The 13459-nt window shown below is 35.1% G+C and overlaps 1 protein-coding gene across 5 annotated transcripts in view; it reads right to left on the reverse strand.

The window, feature by feature from the left end:
• The window catches only part of LOC110946048 (septin-7-like), a 93090-nt gene that overhangs the window by 24945 nt on the left and 54686 nt on the right, over positions 1 to 13459 (reverse strand). For all 5 annotated transcript variants that reach the window (XM_051951825.1, XM_051951824.1, XM_051951826.1 and 2 more), the window contains exons 6-9: positions 13336 to 13453; positions 11772 to 11864; positions 10065 to 10161; positions 971 to 1022 (exon numbers count right to left, since the gene is read on the reverse strand). In XM_051951825.1, the coding sequence (XP_051807785.1) occupies positions 971 to 1022; positions 10065 to 10161; positions 11772 to 11864; positions 13336 to 13453 (360 nt within the window). The remainder of the gene's footprint in view (positions 1 to 970; positions 1023 to 10064; positions 10162 to 11771; positions 11865 to 13335; positions 13454 to 13459) is intronic.

Below are 13459 nucleotides of genomic sequence, written 5' to 3' on the forward strand. Positions count from 1 at the left end.
ACAACAAATTTTTAAAATAATTACGGTACAGATTTTTCCTGTTTGGCTAAATTAGTTAATTTCTTGCAAAAACAACCAAAAAAAGTTTACATATGAATGAAAAATCTGTATTTTAAAAAAAAAATGTTTTGGATATTTGTTGTCATTTGAAAATTTAAAAAAAATAACGTAAATAAAGAATTGAAAAATGACAACTATTTTTCTGTAAAAACAATTACTCTACAGATGTTTCCTGATTTGTCAAATTTCAGGTAAAGTCCAGTAAAATCACAAAAACAAAGTACACATTTAGACCAAACATCAGTTTTTTTTTCATTTTAAGAGGCTATTTTAATTTATTTTGATATAATGTACATTAAGAATTAAAACTGACGACACATTTTTAAACCAGTTACTGTACAGATTTTTCCTGTTTTATTAAATTAGCTAATTTGTAGTAAAATCACAGAAAAAAAATGCACAATTTTACATTTTAAAAAAATCTGTATTTTTTCCTTTATATTTATTATTTTAAAAATTTAAAAATGACAACTATTTAAAAAAAAAAGTAATGGCTATTTTATTTTAGTTCAAAATAATGTATATTAAGAATTGAAAAATTACAGCACAGAAATAAAAATGCTATTCTACATGAGACTAATAATGCACGTATATTTTAAAACTTTAAATAACATCCACATTAAAAATGCATATAAAGTCATTTTTACAATGTGGGGCCATAAAAATCACAGTTTTAATGTGTTTAAATTTGCAAATATACATAAAAATATTACAGATATATTTTTTCAATATACAGTAGTGAATATTTTTTTAACATATTTTCAGATTTTCTGTCACTTTTGCTGCCAGATTTTCAGTTTTTTTTTATGGAATATTTGCAGAATTTGCACCAAACAGTTTCTTAAAAAAAAAAGGTGCCCCAATGAAACTGTAAATGAGATGTTTGACAGATGAAACGGGTCAAACTCACCTGATCAACATGTTGCGCAGCACGGTGAAGTCACAGTGTTCGCCGTTCTCCACTGAAAAACAGGAAGAAAGAAGGAAAAGACGGACGACGTCACAAGTTACCAGACATGGAAACCTCTGGGATTAATCATTAATTCATCTAAGGGGAGCTAAAAGCAGAGCAAGCATGAATCTCTAAGAACAGAAATAAAGAAGTGAAACAGAGGGATCCCAGCAGAGCAACAGCTGCAGTTATTCAGGTCAAACATAACAAATATTAAAACAGATTAACGAGCAAACACATAAACAAACGACAGGAAGTACGCTTCATTCATCCATCAGTTCTAGAAGGAGCAACACTGACAGTCGGGAACATTTTCCAGTTTAAAGTCAGTTTTAGCAACAAAAGGATAAAGAGACGTTCAGCTGAGAGCACAAAGGAGGACGATAGGGTCTAATTATTGAAATGAACCTGCAGGGAAACACGTCTGAGCTGCACTTTAATGCAAATCCTCTGGACTGAAGGCGTGGAGTCAACATCGTTTTACAATAATTAGATATTATTTCACAATTAAAGCTCATTTTAATATCATTATTATTATTACTATAAGCTAGAAATGTAATTAAAGCTCAGTCCTGCTGTGTTTTAATGAAGAAAATTGTGTTTCTGGACTAAATACTGAACAAATTTACTAGATTTTAAAAAGGAAAACAGTGCAGCAGGTAATAAGATTTGTGTTGTGAGTTTACGGGACAATTATTTCATGTCTACTAGATGATTCTGGTATCAAATGTGTGTAAAAATGATCCTTTCATTTTCTATAATTGTTCAGACCAACCACCTATCACAGGTTACTTACAAATAGTTAACAATGACCAAAGAATGTCCAAAATTACATTTTTTTCACCCCAAAATGACATGAAAGTTGTCCAAAGTTACTGACAAAATCCAAATTTATTCAAATTTACCAAAAAATTACCAAAACTTTGACAGAAAGGATTGTATCTCGTTAAAAAATGGGACCTTTCACTATCTGTTCTACACAACTTGGAAATGATTGAAAATGACTAAAAGTCTCCAAAATTACGCTGAAATTCGACAAAATTACTACTAATTTGTCCAAAATGGCTCAAGATTTGACAAAAATGGCTGAAATTGTCCAAGAGTATCTGAAAATTGTCCAAAACTAAGTTGTTGTTTTTTTAAAATAAAAATGCTCCTTTCATTGTCTGTAATTGTTCTGACCAACCACCTAATCACAGGTTGGAAATGGTTGACAATGACCAAAAAATGTCCAAAATTACACCTTTTTTTCATCCCAAAATCACATTAAAGTTGTCCAAAATTGCTCATAAATTCCAAATTTACCTATAAAAATGACTACCACTTTGACAGAAATGACTTGTTTATAGGCAAAAATGAGACTTTTCATTGCCTATAATTTGTTCTAGACAACTCGGAAATGATTGAAAAATGACTAAAAGTCTCCAAAAACACTCAAAAAGTCTCCAGAATGACACTAAAATTAGTCAAAAGTACTACTAATTTTACAAAAAATACTGAAATTGTCCAAGATTACTTGAAAACTATCCAAAATATACCAAGTTGATTCTAAATATAAATGATCCTTTCGTCTAGAACTTGTTCTGACCAACCACCTATCACGGGTTACTTGGAATAGTTGACAATGACCAAAAAATGTCCAGAGTTACACCATTTCCCCCCAAAAAATCACATTAAAGTTGTCCAAAATGACTCATAAAATCCAAATTTACCAAAAAACGACCAACACTTTGACAGGAATGACTTGTTTAGAGGTAAAAATGGGACTTTTCACTGACTATAATTTGTTCTCGACATCTTGGGAATGATTGGAAATGACTAAAAGTCTCCAAAATGACACTAAAATTAGTCAATATTACTACTAATTTGAGAGAAATGACTGAAATTGTCCAAGATTACTTGAAAACTGTTTAAAGTGAACTAAGCTGTTTTAAAAAAAAATATGATGGTTGATTTTTAACGTCTTCTCTGACTTCAGTACAGGTGATTTACTGCTTTATTATTATTATTAATCTCCTCCTCTGTGGTCGCAGCCTCTCACAGTTAGAACCAACAACACTCTGGTCTGGTTTCAGCACTCAGACGTTGGTGAGTTTCCATGGCAACCACACAGACGGAGGTTACAAGGCGGGTGGGATTCTGGAAAAGTGCTGCTGAGATCTCCTGTCCGGCCTCCTCTTCGTGGACGGACCGAGCGAGCGACGGAGCGCCTCCACCTTACCATTGATGAAACTTAAGCAGCGGTCCTGCCTCTGGGCCTCCCAGACCAGCCACTGACCTCCTGTCTCTTCTAGAGGAGGGAGCTCTGACGGAGGGGAGGGTTTCAGTTACTGTTCAGCCCAGCGGGGGCTAAATCTGGGTCTGGACCGAGGCGGGTCCACCGGAGGGACCGGAGGCTGCACTTCTGTCAGCTCCACCTGCTGAGCTGGAGGAACCACAAACACCTGATCTCTGGTCTACAGGAGGTCTGGATAGAAAGAAACTTCTAGTTCTAGAACCTTAAAACTGCTTTTATTCACATTTAGGAGCCACATCGATGTTTAAAGGTTCAAAATGTAAATAAAAATGATCATTTGTAACAATCTGAAAAAGAGAGCAGCATTTTCAGAGACTTTTCCTGCAATTTGCTTTTCAATAATATTTACTATTATGATCATTGTTATCATTGTTATTATAGTCATTGTTATTGTTGTTATTACTAGTATTACTATTATCACTATTATTATTATTGTTATTATTGTTAATATGACATATCATGTTAGAAAGTTTGTTTATGAGTGTAACTGTACATAAAATTCACAACTCAGTTTGAATGTCACATCTGAAATGCATACATCTGCATTTTTGTTATTTATTTCTATTTTAATTATTAATATATATATAATATATGTATCTGTTATATGTTACAACAGCTGAGCATCAAATGCTGCATATTTTCAATAAGAAACCCTCTGTTTACTATAAAAAAACAGAATAAATCCAAATCCATGATTAAAATAAATAATGTGTTATTATAGAAGCCTACAGCAGACTTTATTTAAATGATAAAGGAAACATGAAAATAAAATTTAAGATACTCTGAGTAACCAAGTTAAATTACAGAAAGAAAAGAGTATTTTGGAATAAATGTTTAAAACCCAAATTTAGAGAGTACTATTTGAGCAGAATAAACCTTTAAAATTGAAAAGTGCTTGTACATATCGTAGTGTTTTGGCTGTAATAAACCATTTAAACAATAACTTTTTAGAAAATACTATTTAAGTGGAATAAACCTTTTAAAGTACAAGTAGTGCTTTGGTTTAAATTAACCTCTGAATCAGAATTTAAAACCAGAAACCATGTATTTCAGCGGTCCTCCACTGCAGCAGGTGGCGCTGTCCTGAAAGTTTAGCCTCCGGTGCTGCAAACACACTGGTCTGGAGCAGCTGGGTTTGGTTTTTTTGGCCCAGAATCGGCCCGTTTTTGGCCCAGATTTGGCCCAGGATCAACACCATAACCTGCAAGCTGACTGGCTACGGGAGTGTTGGGGTTACATGAGGATCTGTGCATGACCAGCAGGGGGCGCAAGTCTCAATGAGGGAACAAGTAGAGGAGCTAAGTGGGGTCAAAAAGGGGTTTAGAGGAACAAAAAAACAGGTTGTAACTGGTCTTATTTAGGCAGAAAATATCTGACGACGCTTTGGATTTCTTAGGATTTTAGCTTTTTGTGCGCCAATCACAATAAAAACGAGTCGTCAGGTGTTTTGAGCCTCGCAGTGCTTCGTCTAAAAGTTTATTCATGACGATCGGTTTAATGAAATCAAAGCAGACAACCTTTATCCTGAAACATGCACTTAAGTGTGTATAAGTGTCACATTAAAATCCAGCTAATGAGTGAGGGTTCATGACACCAAGCCACATGTTACCTGATGACTTAAATGAGCCGCTAACATGCCCGTCTGGCTAACGCTAACCGTCCGTTAACTGCTCATGAGCCTATAAAGCGATGCGTTAGGGAAGTGGATCCTGATCATTGGTCCGGCGGTACCAAGATCCGCCATCCTCGTCGATCGGCGGAGGTGAAAGTGTTCGATACCACCGGAGCAAAGACGGGAACCACGGCGTTAGAGTGATGTTTCTTCAGCACCAAACAGCCTCTAGGTTTCTCCATGACTATTCACAGCATCAGACCTGGGACAAAGCTCCACGTCTCCGGACTACAAACACGAAGCTGGTTTCTGACAGCCTCGTGTTAGTTTGGCCGTCGTTCTTTGAGTTATTAAAGTTAAGAAACTGGCTAAGATCTGGGAACATGGTGGCGTCACGAAAAACCAACCAAACAGAGCAAGAAACAGGTTTAGAACTTTTCAAACTTTTACAACCGCCAGCAAAAACCCTTTAACAAAAAGAAGAAAAGTTTCCATCCACTTGTAAAGATCACTTATGTCAGTCTTGAGTTTCCAACGACGCCTATAACTCTGCTGGAATCTTTAAAACACTTCAGCCTTTGTCACAATGAACAATCATGAATTTTGGTTCTAGATTCAATAAAGGTCGTCAAAAGTATATGTACTGTCCCTTGGTCCACTTCACCTCAGTTTGGTTCTTTGGTTTCAGTCTTCTGGTTTATCTTTGACTCCTCTGGACAGAATTGGTTCAGTTCAACTAAATTTGTTTTCTTTCTGATTTGTTTCTTCATCAGTCCACAGGTTCTTGTGGACTTGTCTACAGATTGAATCAGATAAGACAAACATACATAAACAATCGTGAACAAAATTTTACATTTTTAAGTCCATGTAATCATGTCAGTCTTTAGTTTCCAAAGACTTCTAGAACTCTCAATTTTTTGTGATGGAATCGTTGAAAAACATGAATCTTTGTCACAAAAACAATCCTGAATTTTGGTTCTTTCATAGAATTATAAAAGGTCTTCCGGAAATATGACTAAATCTGTTGGGTCAAAAGTTTGGTTCATCTTTGTTTGGTTCTTCTGGTTTCAATCTTCTGGTTTTTCTTTGATTCCTCTGGACAGAATTGGTTCAGTTCAACTAAATTTGTCGCCTTTCTGACTTGTTTCTTCAGGTTCTTGATGGTTTAAGTCAGGACTTTGGGGAGACCAGTCTAGAACCTTCATTCTATCCTGATGGAACCATTTCTTTACCACGTCTGATGTGTGTTTGGACTCATTGTCTGGTTGAAACATCCAACTGTGTCCAAGATCAACCTTCTGCTGATGGTTTTAGGTTTTCCTGAAGAATGTGGAGGTGATCCTCCTTCTTCATGATTCCATTTACTTTGTGTAAAGCTCCAGTTCCACAGAGCATGATACTGCCACCACCATGCTTGATGGTAGGTTTGGTGTTCTTGGGGTTAAAAAAAAGACCCGTCTAAGACAGTTTTAAAACCAGTCCTCAAAAAGTCTAAAACCAGGACCAAAATCAAACCTAAAGCAGTTCAAAAAACGTTCAGAACCAGTCAGAATACAGTCTGAAACCAGCCCTAAAAAAGTCAAAAACCCATACAAAATCAGGACCAAAACCAAACCTAAACTACTCCTAAAAAGACCCGCCCAAGACAGTCTGAAACCAGTCCTCATCCAGGACCAGATCCAGTAAAAATAAATCCTGAACCAACTTTAAATCACATCCAGAAACACAACTGGACCATGAATTTTATTCTGACACACAGGATCTGAAGCTGCTTTGAAATGGCTCCAAGTGACCTTCTGACTTGTTCCTCAGACTTTCCCACTGTAGAGTTTGAGTCCAATGAGTGGATCTAATACGTTCTATTTAAACTGGATCTAAGCTGTAGTCCACTGTAATCACTCAGGAAAAGTTAAGAGGCCATGAAACTGAGAAGACCTTAATCAAATCTGTAAAACAACCACGAACCTTTTCAAATCTTTAGTCCATCATCTTTCTCGCCAGCCAAAGCATACCACCACAACTGAACCGAAGAGGTAAAACAAAGCGTTCACTTTCAGTTTAGCTCTAAGTAACCAAGATAAGAAATCCTTTAATGATCTGAAGGCTCGTGTTTTCTTGCCTTGTTGTTGCAGCTACGTCACCATATTCCCAGATCTCAGTTGTTAATGTGGTGAGCACAAAACGTTGGGAACTGACAGCCAAAAAGGACAATTTCTAATAAAACTGAACCACAATAAAAAGCAGAAAGAACCATTCATGTGATCCCAGTGATGCTGCGTGTATTGGGATACTTTTGGCTTTTGCAGCTCTAAAACATTACAGGAATATGTTTGAATTCATTTTAGCATATTTAGGTCCTCTATTTAATTTTATCTTCCTAAATCGCATTTAAAATGCATTTTTTAAAATATTTTCTTGTATGCATTGTGAGGCAGTTTGCTCAGATTTAAGCCCGAAAACATCTCCACATTTAAATGTACCAAAAGATATCCGCTTACTATTTATACTCTGATATTTTATTTATGTTAAATATTGTAATATGAACACTTTTGGGCCTTTAAATGTGTAATTTGTGACCGATATAAGCAATGAATGACTCAATTTTCCAGACGAAAGGTGAATTTAGCAGCTGTCCACCAGGATCACATGAAGGATTTTCACTTTTTTGCTCGTCTTTTTTCCTCTTTTGCTTCCAAAAATGAGTATTTCAAGTGTTTGGGAGAGTTTGTAGCCCAAGTCTGATAGAGCTTTGGTTTGACCATCAGCCTAATGATGAGACAGCACAGCAACAGAAAAGTGGAGGGAAGAGGAGGGATGGGAGCGAAGGGTGGGAGGCAGAAAATGAGGTTTGAAATAAAGCGAAAGATGGTTCCGTTTACCAAAAATGCCCTCTGTCAGTCATGGAAAAGAACAGACAAAGAAAAGAAAAAAACAACAACAAAAAAACAAAACAAAAAAGAGAGAAAAGAAAGAATGAAATAGTGAAAGACTGATAAACGGTCAACCACAGAGACACAAAGGTAAAGAACTTTTAGAGTCAAACACACCAGTAAGAACAGCCTGACATCCCATAATACTCTCTGGCTATCCTCCTTTTCCAGAATCCCTATCGGGGTCGGGACCAACACCACACGAGTGTTTGCATGAGTGTCGAAGGGAACGAGGTCGTGGAACAGCGAAGAAACCGACGCAAAACTCAGGACTTGTCAAAATGGAAAAGCAGCTTTTGGTGAAAAGAATCTGAATCTAAAATGTAAAAAAATGTAATTGTTTAAACTATTCCTGTGGTTATTTTACAGATTTTTACCTGTTTTGTTAAATTACGTACAGATAATGATCTGTAAAATCACTTTAGAAAGTATTATTTTGTATGTTGACTGTAAAAAAACTGTATTTTTTCCCAACGTTTGACAGTAAAATTCCACAAATTTTACCGCTTTTATATCAGTTAAAAATGTTATAATTTTACAGTAATTGAACCAGTAAGGACTGAAAACTGGTAAATACATTTGCAATTGGTAATTTAATCAAAAACCTCTGTCTTCACAAATCTAAAGTTGTTCCTTTACATTTGACAGTAAAAATCCAGTTCTTATTGTATTTAGATGAGCAAAAAATATGGTTATTTTACTGATATTAAACAATGAAGTACTGAAAGCGGTGAGCATGTACAGATGTTGACCATTTTTTAAGAATTGCAGATAATATCGATTAAATTACAAAAATAGATGTATTAATTTACATGTTTAAAATAAAAACAAAAGGCCAAATCTGTAAATAATATCCACACCAAAAATGTGTATTTTAAAATAATAATTAGCTCTTTTACTATATGTCACTATCTACTATTACTTTGTGTAAATCAGAAAAAAATATATTAATTTACAAATATTTGCTGTTATTTGTTCTGTTTTTCAAATTTTAGAAATTTAGATCAGAATGTATTTATTTTACAAATACTGAACAAGAAAAGAGTAAAAAATTACAAAATTATTTTTAACTGTTATTTTAAAATGTTTCCTGTTTTGTTAAACTACAGATAATTAGGGTTGGCCCGAATAGTGGTTTCTGGTCGGATGACAAAATTAAAATCCGGATACCACCATACTGAACAAATATTCGAATATTCTGGATATTTGGGTCCAGCCCATCTGGTAAAAATAACAGAAAAGAAGTAATCATTATATGTTTATGGTATAAACTGTTTTTTTTTTAACTGTATTTAAATGTGATAAGATACTTTTATTTTACAGGTATGTGCAGTTATTTGGAAGAAAAAAATATATTTAAATGTTTTTGCATAAATGTTTTAAAAAATATAATTATTATTCTTTTTTACAGAATTCCCCTGTTTTGTTAAAGTACTGATAACATTTAGTCAAACTAAAACAAAACAAATAAAACAAACAAAAAACAAACCAGGCCTGTAAATAGTGTCCACATCAAAAATCTGCATTTTTACAAATAATAATTCATTCTTTTTCCAGGCTTTACAATAAAATTACACTATTATTATTATTGAAATTACATCAGTTCATTTTTTTTATCATGTTACAGAAATTGAATAAAATAAAAAATGGTAAACAATGTTTTTGTCATTTTGTGGATTGATTTTCCGTGTTTTCATACAGTACAAACAATATTTAATAATATTACAGAAAAAAAACTCAACAGGCCAAAACTAGAAATAATGTCCACACTAGAAACCTACATTTTCCCTATTTTGTTAAATTACAGATATTATGTATTTGTTTATTGCAGAAACTGTTAAATATTATATTTTTAAGCTTACTTTCAGTCCAGTTTAACATCGTAAAATATTCCGTTTGCTATCGTGTTGACCTCTGATGAACCTTATTTTTCCAGTTTTAATTTTTTCTTTGCTCCATTTTGACAGGTCCTGGGGTTCTCGGTCGTTTCCACGCTGAGTGGGTGTGGGAGGGTCTCTGTGGACAAACATGCAGAATCCAGACTCTCAGGGAAACTCATGCTTCATCCATCCGACAGCAGAAACACCAGCAGCTTCTGTCCACGTTTGGAGTCGAGTCTTAGAGCAGGCTGGAGGTAAAAGAGCTTCACTGCTGCTGCTCACAAACTTCATTTCCTACTTTCTTCTCCCGGTTTAGAAGTGAAAGTGAACTTACCTTCAGCGACGCCCCACGGATACTGCCGTCCTCGGACCTTCTTCCCGTTCACCTCGATCACCACGTTGCTGCCGACGACGGCCAGCGGCATCTTCTCCTGGACAGACACCACATTTTAAAGGAAAACTCTTCGTAAAACACTCACTTTTTAACATTTTTCTTCTTCAACGATTTTACAGTTTTCCCCATTTTGTTACAGTACAGAAAATACAGAGTAAAATTACAGAAAAAATGTATTAATTTACATGTTAACTGTGGAAAAATGAGCCAAAACTGTAAAAGAAAGAAATTTTTTTTTTTTTACACAAATACTAAGTTCTCATTTTACAAGTTCAACTGTAAAATTACACAGGTTTTTACTGTATTTGAATCAGATAAAATACAAATTTTTCATAGATAACAATATGTTTAACTATGAAGAACTGAAAAATAATAAATCTGTTTTGCATTTTATTCAATTACAGATAACTAACAAAATTACAGAGAATAAATAATAATTTACACATTAGCTGGTAAAAAAAGGTCAAAATTGTAAATAATCATTATAAATTAACATTAAAAATCTGTATTTAACAAATAATAAAATTTATTCTATAACTGACTGTAAAATTACACAACTTTTTACTGCATTAGAATCAAGTATAACACAAAAATTTCACCAATATTTGACATTTTCCAGATAAATTGGACTGCACAGTGGTGCATTGTATTTGTAAAAAAAAAAAAAAGGAAATCATGTCTACACCAAAAATCTGTATTTTCACAATAATTTGTTATTTTACAAAGTTTGGCGGCAAAATTACACTATTTTTACTGTTTTTACGTCAGTAAAAACAGTAAAAATGTTTAACCCTTAAAGCTTCAGTCAATTCCAGCCGTTTTCAGTACAAAAAATCGCTAATATTCTATTTTTAAATAAAAAAAATTACGAAAAATACGGGGAATATTGGACGCACATCGCGAGGTGCATTTCCTTGAAAATGACCGATTCGGGGATTTTATACCGACTTCAGGACATGTTTTGGACAAAATAGTTTCCTGGCTTGTGTCATCTGATGTAAAAGGTTGGATTATGGCCGTTTTTTGTGGAATCTTTTTTTCTGTGTGTAATAATGAACCCGGAAATGTGAGTCGCGCTGTGTGCGTTGAAGCCGTGTACAGAGAACGGATGGATGGATATTCGTTTTTGTCGGACAAATGTGTTTTTCTCACCCGCTGTGGTAATCACATCTGAAAGTGGTTTATACCGGCGGATTCATGAGAATCTAAGCTTTCCATCGGCGTATAGTGTTTGTATAATCGCGTTTGCAGCCGTCGGACATTCTTGAAATTCCTATGCAAATTAGTAGGTGTACCGCCGGCGGTACACTGAAGTTTAAGGGGTTAACTAAGAAGAATTGAAAAATAGTAAATACATTTTGCATTTTATGAAATTACAGATAACCAGTAAGTAGTAGACTTTTAACTGTATGCAAATCAGATAATATAGAATTAGTTTACGGATAGTTGACATTATTTAAAAGAAAAATGATGTATAAACCATCTTTTTACAGACTGAAGAACAGTGAAAGTTCATTTATTAAATCCGTCGGTCTGGTTTTGGGGATTCAGGACAGAATCAGGTGGTTTGGATCTGACCAGAGGACGGACTGACCTCGGTTTTATCACAGATCCATCAGAGGAGCTCAAATCTAAAAGTTACGTTACCTTAATCTTTCTGATCAGCTTGTTGTCCTCGTCGTCCTCCGTGTCCGGGAATTCATAGATTTTGATTTTATGCTCCTGGATCTCTTTCATGATCTAAAAGAGGAACAAAGAAGTCAGAATAAAGGCAACAGGCAGACATTTAACACTCAAAAATCAGATTAGAGTCTTAGTTTCTTCTGGGGTCTTGATTCTAGGAGGCAGATCAATACCAGCAGGAGACTATTAGCTTAGCTTAGCTTAGCATGAAAAATATGGCTTCCAACACCTGTTAGGTTCACTAATGAACACATATTTCTTGTTTTTAATCTGTACAACGACAAATTCTGGCAAAAACATTCGGTAATGTCATGACAACCAGCTGTCGAAGACGTCTGAACCATCTTTATGCTAAGCTAGGCTAACCGGCTCGGAGACAGGCATCAAACTTCTCATCTAAAAACTAATAAATGTATTTATTAAACATACAGAGCTCGGAGGACGTCAAATATAGTACACAACTCAAGAATCTTAAGAGTCTTTTGATTTTGGGAGGCAGGCTGACACCAGCAAGAGGCTATTAGCCTAGCTTAGCATGCAAAATATTGCTTCTAGCACCTGTTCAGCTCACCTCTGCTGGACACCGTAATTATTGGAAACTCATTTCCGTGCTATCCGTGGGATAGCATGGACCCAGTGCTATCTGGGTAAATCGCACTTTACCCAGATAGCAAAAGATGTTAAGTCAATGTTGAATTAGGGTTAAGAAGGTTGAATTGTGGTTACGGTTGAAGACTGATGGTTGGATCAACGTTGATTCAACAACATTTTGTCAACATTGAAGTTTGTGTTTAAAAGATACCATTGAATCTACGTTGTATTTTGGTTTAATTAAAATGTTTGACAGGTCAATGTTTAATTAATGTTGAATCTATGTTTGCAAACATGTAATCTATGCAAGCAAACGTTGACTCAACATTTTATCAACCTTGCGCTTTCTGTATAATTTCGACATTAGGTCTCAACATAGATTCAACATTGATTCACCCATAGTTTGCTATCTGGGTAATGAACACATATATCTTGTTTTTAATCTGTACAATAAGAAGACTGTGGCAAAAACACTCGGCAAAGTCACTACATCCAGCCAATGAAGAAGTTTTAACCGTCTTTATGCTAAGCTAGGCTAACTGGCAGAGAGAGACGCATCAAACTTCTCAACTAAAAACTAATAAATGTATTTATTGAACACACAGAGCTCGGACGATGTTAAACAACTCAAAAATCTTGGAGCCTTTTGATTGTGGGAAGCCGATCGATACCACCAGGAGGCGATTAGCTTAGCTTAGCATTACAACTGTGGCTTCTAGCACCCTTTTACACTCTCAATCAGATAAGTATGGTTTTCATTCTCTCCAGTGAGACATTGTGGCAAAAACATTTTCTAATGTCACTGTTTTCACCATCTTCATGCTAAGCTAGGCTAACTAGCTCAGATAGTGGTATCAATTGTCTCATTTAACTGAAAATAAAAGCTAATAAGCATCATTTTTAAAGGTAAATACAGCTCGTTAAATAGGGTTTATACCTGTTTCTTGAACAGCTGGCACTCCTCAGGGGTCAGGGTGTCGGCTTTGGCGATAAGAGGGATGACGTTGACTTTGTCGTGAAGTCGCTTCATGAACTCGATGTCCAGCGGCTTCAGACTGAAG

This window comes from Acanthochromis polyacanthus, chromosome 8 (genome assembly GCF_021347895.1).
Source record: "Acanthochromis polyacanthus isolate Apoly-LR-REF ecotype Palm Island chromosome 8, KAUST_Apoly_ChrSc, whole genome shotgun sequence".
NCBI classification, from domain to species: Eukaryota; Metazoa; Chordata; class Actinopteri; family Pomacentridae; genus Acanthochromis; species Acanthochromis polyacanthus.